General features: G+C 40.1%; 1 protein-coding gene across 11 annotated transcripts in view; it reads right to left on the bottom strand.

Annotated features, from left to right (window-relative positions):
- ZMIZ1 (zinc finger MIZ-type containing 1) overlaps positions 1-13,646 on the bottom strand; it is a 360,677-nt gene that overhangs the window by 9,658 nt on the left and 337,373 nt on the right. For all 11 annotated transcript variants that reach the window (XR_012629622.1, XM_074874528.1, XM_074874527.1 and 8 more), the window contains 7 exons: positions 12,700-12,910; positions 11,374-11,479; positions 10,650-10,810; positions 10,267-10,334; positions 8,395-8,463; positions 7,618-7,865; positions 4,453-4,616 (listed from right to left, as the gene is read on the bottom strand). Coding sequence is in view for 10 of the 11 variants with exons in the window: in XM_074874528.1 (XP_074730629.1) it covers positions 4,453-4,616; positions 7,618-7,865; positions 8,395-8,463; positions 10,267-10,334; positions 10,650-10,810; positions 11,374-11,479; positions 12,700-12,910 (1,027 nt within the window). In the remaining variant the exon portion in view is untranslated. The remainder of the gene's footprint in view (positions 1-4,452; positions 4,617-7,617; positions 7,866-8,394; positions 8,464-10,266; positions 10,335-10,649; positions 10,811-11,373; positions 11,480-12,699; positions 12,911-13,646) is intronic.

Below are 13,646 nucleotides of genomic sequence, written 5' to 3' on the forward strand. Positions count from 1 at the left end.
GCATTTAAAAAAATACATTTCACCACTTGTGTGAAAACTGAAACCTGAATACTGATCCACTGGGACAGTCATACTCAACTACATGGAGGTCCTTTCCAATGCTTTGGCAGCATGAAGGTTGGTGGAAACAAGCAGGATTCTATCTACAACATGGCATTTGGGCCTCTTTCCCATATGAGAGTTTAAACGAAGTGTTAAAAAGTACTGATACACACACTCTTCTCTCCATTAGGGTCACAGTCTGACTACTTGGAAAGTATTCTGCAACATTATTTTTGTTACTTAGGGGTAAACTTGTACAAAATCTGCGCACAGACCACACCTCAATGTAAATGAATCTGCAGCCTAAAAACTGCAGAAGTCCAAGTGAAAGTAGATGTCTATCCAAATAGTACTTTCCTTCTTCTTTCATTGAGGACACGTGCAACAGAACGTGTGGAAATTAAGAAAGCTTAATAATAACAAAAAGTAAAAAGCAATTTAAGATGGTGTTGCTGAAGTGGGAAAGCAGTTTCCGGAAAAAAACACAACAAACCAGGATTATCTTGAATAGCGTCTTAAATTTATCCCTGAATGTACAAAGCAAGAGTCATCCTGGCATGTTTATATCAATAATTATTTAAACGAAGAGGCATTCATATGTTCTCAGACATATTTCAGAACAAATAAGCAGGTTAGAAATTCTACATTATGTTTATATAGGCAAGCATTTTATATATATAAATATTTAGTTGATAAGGCAGTATCTTGGGCCCTGAGATGACTCTTGGATAGGGAGCCGTTATTCACTGTAAGTCTGAGGGCCACCATAACCTTAAACAGCCATCGCAGGTTCAAAATCCATCTGACTTGGGCCACAAACTCCACCAGCCTACCTGTGAGAAAGGAAAATGCTCAGGACTTCAACATTGTTCTATTTGCATTCAGCTAATGATAAATTTGCCATGGTGCAAAAACATTCTAAGCAATACAGTTTGTTTATGTTCAGTTTATGTCTGCAACTCCCATAAAAACACTAACCCACAATATAAATGTAGAGTCTGACAAAGTTGCCTTTGCCTACATAGCAACATAGTTCCAGAGTTGTTTTAGGAGCATAAACTTTGGCACTCTTAAAACATTTACAATCTCTAAAAGACAAGCTTACAGCAGACACAACTACATCTTCAGCTTAGTAGCACAAAACAACACAACTCTTTACAAGCCCAACAGTGACCTCCAGGAGTGCCAAAATGTACAGCTGTAGAGCAACAGGACCTGCCAGATGTAGACAATACTCCTTTTATCTCAGGAGAAAATTGATGGTGAAAAAAACAGATCAGCAGGTTAAGTCGATGGCTTATATCTCTTTCCATTACTGGCATCATAGCTTTACCAACTCTTTTGCTGGGTTAGCTGGCAGAACCACTCACTGAAAGATGCCATCCTGCCCTGCTGCTGTTCTCAATCACTTTTCCCATACATGCTTTTGTCATCAGGTGCATCCTTGCAGACATGCAGTGAACTCAACTGGGGAACCGACATGGATAAAAGCTAAACTTTTTTTTCCCCTTCGCTCTGAATTAAGTTTTCAATCACATCAGTACCCGGATCCAGATCACTTCATGGCTGCAGTAACACTTACACTGTTGTGAGAGAGAGGTAAAGTGAAAATAGAAATAAGAGCAATGACTTTTTACAGTGGCACCAGCTCATCTCACCTCACCGTGTATATGAAACTATGGTGTGATCATCCATTGCTCAGTCATGTACCACTCCTTACACTGCAATAAGCACTAAGCTAGAGCTAACGCTGAACTCACCTTTGTCTAAAACTTGTTTACAATTTCTGAAAACAAACATGATCCGATTGTGGCAGCTATTTTGTAGCAATCTTGCACTGACATAGAAGCATCTGCTCTATAGTTCTCACACCACTTTACACCGGGGAAGAGGTATTACTTCTAGCCACATCTCAGGTCTCGGTTTTTTCTTCTTCCACAGGAGCAGAACAGCAGTGTTGAGAGAAGGTAGCTCTGATGATCCAGCCGTGGTTACCCAGCCCTACCTACACTGGACAAACACATCTGCATTTCCTGGAGTGATCTATGGAATATGTCTGGAGGGATCAATTTTCTCTGCCTACCATTATATAAGGGCCATCACATAAAACCTCATAATAGGAAAACTTAGGAACTTCCTCAGCAGCATTCAGCTCCAGTTAGAGATACACCTTGGGTCTAAAAGCACCAAACATCTGATCCTGGCTCACTTTGTAAACACAAAACGGTCAAAGTGAATAGTAGATGAAAACAAAATACACCTTAAACGTGTAAAAAGGAAAGACAGAAAGCCAGAGAAGAGCACAGGCAACGTCTTAAAACCTTAGTTCAATTATGCAATGTGATTTATAGTTATTTTCGTACAGAGATGTCTGTCTAAAGACATTCAGCTACACAATTTAGGAATGTGTTAATGGCATGCATTTCTCTAAAAGCAGTAATTTAAAGCTGCCTTTCCTGAGTGTCTGCTACAGACAAACAGTTCATTTTTTGAGAGAGAAGAAAGGAAGAAGGAGAAAAGGAGAGAAAAGCAGAGACTTTGTAATATTGAAAAAGCTGTGTGGGAGCACTAACAGTCCTCAAGACTATATGACTATGTTGACAAGGTCAATATAATTCACCTGTGCTTATAGACCTGAAAACTGGTCCTCATTAGAGAAAACCAGCCATTGACATAAACTAGGCGGAACCTGCTTTAGCACTGCTCTCCCTTCCCAAACAGTACAGCTTGTGTATCGTGATAGATGAGGGAGAAGTGAGGCAAAGGTCTACTTTAATTGCGAGCTATCATAAGCAAGTATCAGATTTACTACAGACTGGCCCACAGAACCAAAAAATCTATTAACATTTGCCCAAATACCCTCTTATAGCTCTGGAACATGCATAGCCTTGAGCAACTTTCACCTTTGCTATCATCTGTAAGCAGTCTCATTTTCAGAAAGCCACAGATTCTTCACTTTCATATTCAACCACTTCACGTCCTACCACTTCAGAAATTCCACTGGGGCAACTACTATAGCAAAGGTATAGCAGTTAACTGATGAAGTCAAGAAGTAGGTGTCAGATAATGGCAGGCAAAGAGTAATTCCCTGGGGCTTTGATTCAAAGGAAAGCAGCTGTGAGTGGTTCAGGTTGGTAGTATTTCCCCCTCACTACTATATTCTAATACTGTATGGTTGGTTCTGATGCAGGTAATTCAGACTGCTCTTTAAGCTGGGTATGTGGAATTCGCCAATGTAAAATTAAGTTTACAGCATGTTTGTTCTGTCCTTTATTAGCCTGTAAAGTGGCAAAGTCGTTACGGTTCCTGGACTCTTCCTTTGCAGACAGTCTTGTTACTTGGGCTCTCTCCAAGCTATACTAAGAACTCTCTCTCCACTCTCTTCCTACTTCTCACCATCCTCCTTGGAAAATCCACTGCCAGCTAGAGGAGACATTGACTGAGTAGGCTTTTGCTGGGCATCTGCTACCACATTTCCTCATTACATTCTGAAATTGTACTTTCTAGTATTCACTAAAGACATGGCACAGATGACTTGTGAAGTTAAACATCCTTCCTGTGCAGTAACAGCACACTGTAAAGCCCCTGCCCTGTAACTTAAATGAACATAAAAGGATCTATACACCCCAGCCCCCACCCCCCTTGAGTTAAAATAGATGACTAGCCATGCCTCAGAGCTAAATGCTGCTGGTAGCTTTTCTATCACCTAGCTGCTGCAGTACTGCATTTTCTGGAGATATATAAAGTTCTGTATATAAAACTCAGTGCTCTGAGCAAGCTGTTTTTCCAACGCACATTTCTGCCTCTCTATCTGAGACCTGAGGAACCTCCATTTTTTAGTCTCTTACATTGAAACACTCTCAAACCAGTGGCAGCATCTCTCCTTGAAATCTACAGGTTTGCCTTATTCCCAACAGCTTAAAGGTGCCTTTCATGATACTTGGGTAGAATTCCCCCTCAAAATGCTTTGATGTAAATTTTGCCCTCAGGGACAAAGACAGGGAAGATACTGCCCCTGCTCTGAAGTCAGTCAATGTCTTGCTATAACAAGCTGTCTGCTGAAGATGGATATTCACAGACCCTGCCGGCCTAGGGAATGAAGTCTAGTTTTTCTCAGGTGTCAGAGCAAAGCACAATGATTAACACAAGCACACTGAGCCAGGTTGTCTCTTTCAGATAAACAACCTTAAATGACAATTCAAAAAGCTCAGAAATGCTTCTCCGAAAACTCAAAAAGGCCAGAAACTAAAAATGGCATTTTTGCATTTCTCAGGACTACTCTATTTCACAAACTTCCAAAGTGAGGAATCCACAAAAAGTAAAAGCAGTTCACAAGGCAAGTCCGTTAGCTGGATGAGAGCTCCTTACCCCCCACAAAGGAAAATCTACGTCCACAGCACCATTACTTACAGATTCCTGCATGGGGTGACTGAGAGGTTTGTCGAGAGCTGCCATGCTGCTCGGCATGTCTGGGGGATGTGACAGCTGTGGCCCATGCATGAAGTCATTCATAGATGTGCCACCGGGATTCCCGTGTGGGAAGTCAAAATTGCCATGACCTTGGTAACTGTTGCCTAAAAGAGAAACAGATGTGATATGAAAGAAATTATTTGTTTCCCAACATTGATCTCTCAGTGTATCTTGTAAAAGCTGTGCGGCATGGCATCCTCCCTGCACAGCACAGGGCAACTGCAACACTGGACCTGACAACACTGCGCTCCCCACTGCTGGCGCGAGCTGGAGGAATAGGGAGGAAAAAACGGCATTCAGGTTTCAAATACTGGCCACTGCAATAGCTCATGTACATGTTGAAACTAATTGAAAACTGCTGACATTTTGAAAAACTACTGTCAAGTCACCACATAAACTTCACCAAGTCGAGAAGTGAAAAGCGTATTAAATTCTATGGAATATTTGCATCTGGATGCATCTCGGTGCAACTGAGACTGACTGCCCAAGTCCAAAATTATTTATAGGACACTTGTGTTATTTATGTCTATGGTTCTACACACTCAGTACGACTGAGCATTACTCCAGTTTCTGATGAAGCTGACAGAACTGTTATCAGGAAGATGTCACAGTACCAGTTCATAGCACATCTATTTTACCTCTTCTTCTGCAGTATAAACAGGCAACTTCCATTAAGATACTGCAGAAGAGGTCTTCATGTCTAATTGGGGTTCGTGATGTAATTCTCCTTGCTACCACAAACCCTAATAAAATTCACTTGACTGACTGCAAACACATCAATTTTCCCCTCTTGGATCTATTTTTCTCATTTTCAGAGTTACAAACTGGTTGCCTGTAGCTTGTGTTTCAGCATGTGGATACACACGCTTATAATGAAAAGTTAGTGAATTTATGAAATCTGCTTAACTTCAGCTGAAACTATATTCTCCAAAGCACCAAAAATTTCACACCAATTTGGAATAAATGGTCTGGATTTACCCACACACATCTACCATCTAGCAACAAGCCTGGAGCCCCCTGCTGATCTGCAGGACAACTACTGTATGACCACTGTCGGTATGTTTTAATCCATCCCACCTCAGCTGAGTGATCACTTGAATACTAAAGCAAGCATGTTTCCCAATACAGGGATTTTATTTTCCATATTTTTTCCATCCAGATCCCTCTGTTAACACTTCCAACTGAGATACCAACTCTGGTGGCTTATTTGCTATGAGCAGCAAAAACTGAACTAAAGCCACTCAGCTATTTCACATAAGCTGCTGAATTGGATGATACTGAGCTCTGAAATAATAGAATAGCTTTGGAGCTTGCACGGAGAGCCTGCAGTTCATCAGCTGAAGTACAGCAGCTTTAAATGTTCAAGTCAAGAAGGGAGTTTGACAAACTGAAGTAGCTGCATCATTTGCTCTTTAGCACAGCTTCACAAACAGAAGTTTAATCTCAGAGGAATAGAAGTCATTAGCCATGTAAGAGTATTTCTCAAAGAAGTCAGGACTTTGATCTATCATGTAAATACTGCAGAGCCTGACTAATTCTCATTTTGTTAATCTGCAAACTGGATGAGTCTCACCGAGTATAGCTGGTCTTGCCTTGCTTCTCAGGAAAGATTTAATAGCAGGGAGTTGGAATAAGGTCTTGTATTACTGAGTACTTGTTATATTTGCAAATTAAACTTCAGTATTCTTACTGTCAAACCCAAATAAACAAACATAAACCACAGTAGTAACACTACTACTACTTTGCTCTAGAGTACTGTTAGTCAGACGACATTACCTAATTCTAAACACCAAGTTTCAGTGCACATATTGATGGAGAATGAAAATGCAAGGCAGTATGCCCAGGGAGTTACAGCTGTGCAGCAACATGCCCTTCTTTAGGGTAAGAGTTCTGCCATATGCTGAGGGACAGAACATTTAGGATCATGCGGTGCTCTGCATTGATACGCCTATTGCAGGGGAAATAGGAGAGCGTGGGTTTCACCTGCCAGTGATTAGTCAGGGCTCCAAGAAGCGATGACTACCTCTGCTACAGGATCCACAGGGAAAGGCAAGGAAGTAACAGTCTAGGCAGCAATTGTTGCACAAACCCTAAACCCCACTTTATGTGACTACCCTGTCCATTCCTGATTATGAGCTAGAAAGATGATGAAGAATAGATGGCTCTGTTCTCACGCTCTGCTGCACTTCACTCCTACTAAACGAGTGAAAAATTTGTGATTCAGTGCTCTTGGCTTTGTTATAGTAATCATTCATCTGTTTGAAAACCTGAAAAGTTTTATCATCTGCCATCAGTTTTGCAGTCATTGAAGCAAATTAACCATATTTTGCATGCAATCTATATTTTTCTTCAAACGCCTGCAAAAAGCACATATATCACCTTGTAATCAATTTGGGGATTCTGATGGTGTGAACAGTTGGTCTTTTCCCAGAGCTGAACTGAGTCATATCATATTACTTGCAAAAGAAACAGTCTCTGGTTTCATATTTTCAGAATTGTCACTATAATTGAGTTATACACAATATACCAGTCATTTGAAAACATTATCTCCACTGCCTGTATTTAGTTCCCTGTTTCTCAGTCTGGCAACACATGGGTAGAGGAACTCAGAAGTAATTTTCTAATGCAAAGGTGTTCGCAAAGCAGTTAAAAGCTCTTTAAAAGTCATCCACCTTCTGGGTGGCCTACCAAATGTCACCCACCTGGCCCAAGTATCAGGGTTCATACTTTGTAACTTCTATAGCACTAGGAGCCTTCACTTGAATAAGAGTGGAACAGAAGGAAAATGGACAGAAAAAATGGAAGAAAGATGTATACTATGGCAGGCCATGAATATATAAGGTTACATACAATGTTTGTTGATTCAGGGAGGGCTGCACAGCAGTAAATATGACAAGCACCAATTTCCTTACTAAAATATATTTTCTTCTAAACAGATGAATCTTAAATGAAAAGACTGATGCAGAATTTCAGAATTGCAGCCATATATTTTGCTTTCCTTATGCATCTCTCTGAGAAGATGCACTGACATACCTGAATCACAAAGCTGACTGAACCACTCACTTCTAGAGTGACCACCTGGGTGCACAAAGCTGTAAAACTAACCTTGGTTACCATACTCAGTGGAGTTGTTGCCTCCTGGAGGAGGGGGTAGGGATGGGTAAGGTGATGGGCCAGGACCCAAAGCTGCAATCATCTCCATCACATTTGGCATGATCATCTGGCTTGGACTCATGGTCTTAAATCTTTTTGAGGGAATGCCGTCTGGGTCATCTTTGATGTGAATATCTGACTTTATTGGGACCGGCCTCCAACTGCAAGTTGGATCAATGGTAACTTCTTCAAACTCTGAGCTGTAAAATAATGTGAAAATTTTATCACATTAATTGATTATTTTTTTCAAAAAAAGCAATTCTGCTGAAGTTTATGTAAGAATATGGTAACAAATGTTCTGAAATGCTCTAGACTAATACCACCTCAAGATCTTTTGCTCCTCAAGTGTGTGCCGAAAGCAAGTTTTAAAAGAGGCAACTGTGAAAACACATTTCTGTGTTTATCCACACAATGAAATCCAAACATATCTATATGGTCTGCCACATGTGCATCAGAGGAACTACTTGGAAACATGAGAAAGCATTTAATCCTCCATTCTCACTCTTCTCTTTGCTTCATTGGTGAGGCTGCCATCAAGAGATAACCCAAACAAGATCTATTAAGTAGATGGAAACTGATTCACTGTATCAGTAACTCCACCAAGGAGGCATGAAATAGAATATTCAAGTTCAATCACGAAGACCTACTTTGGCGTGACTATCTCAGTAGTCATTAACATATCTCCTAGTTGCTTAGTCTTGGATATCAGAAATGAATAAGTTCACTTACTTTTGTATAGCGTTCAGAATACCCCACATATACTGGTCAACCTCCAAGCCCTCCAGCAGAGCAGTTTTACTAGAAAGGAAAAAAAAAATCCAACCTCATGTTAGAATATTGCTATACATGTGTTAAAAGAGGGATGGAAGAAGGACAGGTTATTGATGAAGTCAGCGGACTGAGATCCACCAACTTACTATCTGTAACACATAATTCAGTAATGACTCGGGGCAAATAGTTTTAGTTCTACATCTTCATTACCAGGATAATAGTACTCTACATCAAATAGATGAGATAAGGACACATCTACCTGTGTGTGCCCACAAGCTGTTCATGTCCTTCAAACAATTTTTTTAGTGAAATACATTGTGAATTTAAAGGCTTTTCAAACATAGCAGGTCTCTCCTGTGAACACCAACTGGCACTATTTTTTTTCCAAATTGGAAAGATATTACACAGTAATATGGCTTCAAAGTAACTACATATTACAGCTATTTTACTTAAGATCAGCACAGATGGGGACAGCACAAAACAAAACCGGAAATGATTTAGTCATGTAGGCACTTAGATCTGAATGAACGTGCTCAGACTCAGAGAAACAGGACAAAAATTTTGGCCTGGATGTATGAATACATAAATCAAGAAGCAAGACACCCAATTCTTGTGATATTAACTTATAAGATAGAAAATATTCAGGTAGTTCAGAGAAAGCACCTGCACTTTAGGATACATATCAATCACGGATAGTCATCGAAACAGGCTCATCTCAAGCCTGCAATATCCACAGAAGCAGACAGAAGGGACAATCTCCACTCTTGTTTATACCTAACATTGGCTGGCGCAGCAGGGATTGAACCTGGAGAGTTGCAGAGATAAAGTACAAGCTGCTATGGCTACAGCTGCTTGACCTTAAGAGCTCTGGCTCCTCAGCTGAGGCTGGAACAACCTTGTAACCCTGTGGACTGAGCACAGTAGGCTACAGACACTGAACTGCTCTGCAGACCTTCTGAGATTCTTTCTGCCTAGTTAAACATAAGAATGGGCAGTCTGTAACCACTTCAAAGCTTTTTGTTTCATTTCTTCTGCAGTATACTAGCTCTCTGGTCAAAACATAAGGTTGAAAGTATGCCATGGTATCCGTCTTTTCCTTTAAGTAATCACTCAAACTTTTGCTCCTCGGAAATATTTTACCTTTTTTAAAATCAGCCTTATTCTGGACTAGAATCCTTCTTACTTTCTGCTCTCACTTTGATTTGCACTTGATGTTGACTTTGACTTTGGAGGATCCAACTTCATTGCCTACCAAATTAATGTGAAATGTTGCAGTCTCCGAAACTCCCCCTCTCCTTGAACACTGTCATTAACTGCATATCTATGCGACTCAAAGCACAGTACCTGAGACAGTTGTTTGGCACCCTTAACTTAATGTTCAGCTACTACTTGAAGTTCAGTAATTTGGGCATTACAACATTAAAATTATACAAAAATAACTCTAGAAAAGACTGATAGTTGCTTATACTTCATAATCTAGAGGAAGACAAACTCCCAGTTCATTTATTTATGTAGGTATCTGTCTTAATGTAAATATTTGAGCTTCTTTTAAACTCTACACAACCCATTGATAGCCTGTAATGAAAGCCTGCAGATGATGTATTTTGTGAGAAAATACCTCTTATTATCTGTTTTTAAATTTCTAATAATCCAGGTGTTCCCTCAATTTATGAAATATTGCAAGAATTCTCATTGGAATTTATGCTATTATGTAAATGTAATATATATGCCTTATTTCACTTCCTTTTTCTTCCCTCAATGACCTTAAATATGATCTGAATTCGGTCAACTCATGTACAACTGCATTTCATGTAGTATGCTTGCACTTACTTGCATACCGGACACCTCCAAGTTCCTCTTTCACAGTTCAGTTGCAAGTAAGATTCCAGATCAAAGCACTAGGTATCAGAAAGAAACAGAGAAGAAGGAAAAAAAAAAAAAGAGGAAATCAAGGGAAAATATTATATTAACTGAATCAGTTGGATAAAAGTAAAACTGCCATGAAAAAAAGCCTACTAGCACAGAAAACTAAACCAAATAGCTTACTTTCTCCCTCTACATTAAACATATATATATATATATATATAGTTATTTAGGTTGACAGACACAAAGAAATCCCATTTCATTCGGCTCTCTCATACGATAACCAAGCTAAAGGTACTGTAGTAACACATGACTGAGGGAATATGGCCAGGCCACTGGCATTTACTCACCTGTACATGCTTGCAATCATGACCCCTTGCTGGGAGCTGAATCCGCCGGAATGTGATCGGACACTTCAGAGACACTTTAATAGCAGTTTGCTCTACTCCATCTTCCCCATTTAGTGTCGCGTTGCCAGAGGAAGCTGCTACGCTACTGAAGTTCCTCTTTACTGTTTAGAAAGAAGGTATGTGTATGTGTGAGAAAAATCAAGTGTACTGTAAACTCTAACATAGAAATCTGAAAGACCAACACTTCAACCTTCAAGGGCCAATTTAATGAGACAATTTACCCACATAGTGTATTCTGTGTAATTTAGAACATTCCTGAACAGACAAACCATCACACACATGCGTATCAGCTATACCCTTAATCAAATAAAGTGCCATACAAGCACTTAAAGCAGCCCTAAATAAATAAAGAATAATGTTTCTAAACAGGGCTTTTAGGTAAGTCAAAAACAAAGATGGAAGAAAATCCTGAAAGGTTCTCCTGGAATGGGAGAGTTCTCATTGGGAACTAAGCTTGTGTCCTTGGTACTCTGTTATCCCCACCCAAATAGCCCTCAACATCTGAGGATACCAAGGATTTAATCTATGCACACGATGTTCTGGAAATTCCTGACAAGTCCAGCTTAAGGTTTTCAATAAGCAAGTAAATCTTGTGTAGAAATAGCTGATCACAACTGAACATAGCCATTCTGGAAAGTCATCCCCCATGCAGAATGAAACTCACTCTTAGTGATACAATGTTCTGCTGGGAGGAGGCGTTTCTTTAGTAGACCTTGAAGTACAGAGCGAACTGATGGCCGGTGTACTAACTGCAACACGAACAAGTGTGACTGAAAGAAAATGCATTTTGTTACCAAGAGAACCAAACACACAGGGTAAATAACAGTGCTGAACAAAGCTGCATTCTTCCCTTGGACACGTGGCTTCTGCAAGAGCCTGATGCTTAAATACAAAAGCTCTGCTCTGGTTCTGCTCTGCTGCACACATGTGCTCCCTTAGGGATATTCTGCACGCTGCACAGTATGATGTTCCGTGCTCCAGGAGCATAATGTATACAAGGGCTTTAAAAAAAGCAATGATTTTCTTCATTTTCTCCTTCCTTAATATTCAGAATACGCAGGGCTGACGTATTCATCTCTGACATCAGGGTTTATTTTTAAAACCCTGGATTCTTTGACACAGTCTAGCCTACCTGCCTGCCCTCAGACTACATTGGAAGTCGCAAAAACGATTTGCTACTGATGTGTCTGGAACCAAGTGAATCTCCTTCCCCAATACAGAGCTCGTTGTGGATTCACAGGATGCTGCCCCTGCTCCTAGCCACCAGATAAATGACATTATGCGGAGAAACATCAGTGTGAAGTAAAGCAAAATGGGTGGATGGCTTCTTGTCAAAGTGCCTCACACTGCAACCTTGGGAGAGGTAGCAGCTTGCTTTCTTGTCAGTGACAACAGAACAGTCAAAAGCTCAGACTGTATGTGTGCAACAGTCTGCATTAAAAATATAGTACTCGACCCTGAGAGGAACTAAATCATGGAAAAAGAGAAAGGGGAAAGTTGCATCGTCTAGACTGCATCATGGAATATGAGTTTTTCATCTGAAAAGCTATTTGAAAAATCATCACCACCACCAATGATGATATTGATGATGTTCTCATGTCAAACCAAACACGGTACTCTAAGTAAATGAAATTAGTATTGGACAACAGACTGCATCACAATAATCTACTTCTACATTAATACACTTTAGCTGCCTTGTTACGCAAGCACATGCTAAATAGGTAGGAGATCAAACTCCCTTCCTCCCCTAGACCACAAGCCTTTTCAGAGACACTGGAAGGACACCACTACATTCTGCAATAATTCAGCAGCAAAAAATTCCATATTAGCACTCTGACTGTGTCAACATCATCAAACAAGCACCTTACCAGAAAAATGCATGGAAAAAAAAAAAGAGAGTAAGGCTCTTTCAGCTAAGGCAACATTTCCAAACTGTACTAAATAGCAAACTCAGCATCAGCAGCTGCAGCCGTGAGCTCAATGTACTTACACAACAACATGCTGTGACTGTAATTTGAATCGTGTTTCTTCCTGGCTGGCAGACGTGCTTTAGGTGCAGAGGTTTATGAGATGTCTTGTTGTCGCCACGTTCGATGGTAAGTGGGGTTGCATTAACGCTGACCTGGACTGAAGCTGGCCAGTTTGTGTTCATTTGTCTGTCTTCATGGTGATAGCACTTGAACTGTAATTCCAAATCAGACCTGTACAACAACCAATAAATCTTCCTTTAACTTTGCTTTCACATTGCAGAGGGAGGTTGTTTTGATGCTAGGAATGCTTTTTCTTTATCAGATTATTTTTCTACAATTATTGCCAGTAAAGGGTATTAACACACTTTCTTCATAAAAGCCCTTAACAGAAGCAAGTCACAATGAATTAATGATGCAAGCATGCCACAAAGTTGTTGTTAATGTTTTACACTTATAAAGGACTTTCCAAGGGAACATCTCAAACCACTTTGCAAAACTAGACCATGGAATGATCCTGCACAAGGAAAAATGTTAACAGCAGGTAGGTCCTTCCTGTGTGTTAAGAGTTAAGAACAAGAAAGTGATAGGCTGCAGTGGGTTGTGCTGGAAGCCTATGGATTCTTCACTACTTCAGAGCATTTAAAAAAGCATTTGAATGAACACTTGTTGGATAAAATACAGGTACAGCTAGTCCTGCCTTGGAACAGGTAAATCAACTAAAATAAAATGACTGCTGTATCTCAGCCCCTGTGTTTCTGTTTCTGTGATTCCAAATTAACACTGCTGTGGATTAAATCTACCAAATTTAGACCTTCTTTCAGAGCATGAATTACTTCCACCCCTCCACTAGTAACTTTCACACACTATTTAGCTCCTCAAAAATTAGTTTTGTAACACCTCCAAAAAAGGAAGGCTGAGATTAAGTTAATCACAAATTAAGTGGGTAGAGAATATAACTTCAGTTTCA

Source organism: Strix uralensis, chromosome 7 (assembly GCF_047716275.1).
Source record: "Strix uralensis isolate ZFMK-TIS-50842 chromosome 7, bStrUra1, whole genome shotgun sequence".
NCBI lineage: Eukaryota > Metazoa > Chordata > Aves > Strigiformes > Strigidae > Strix > Strix uralensis.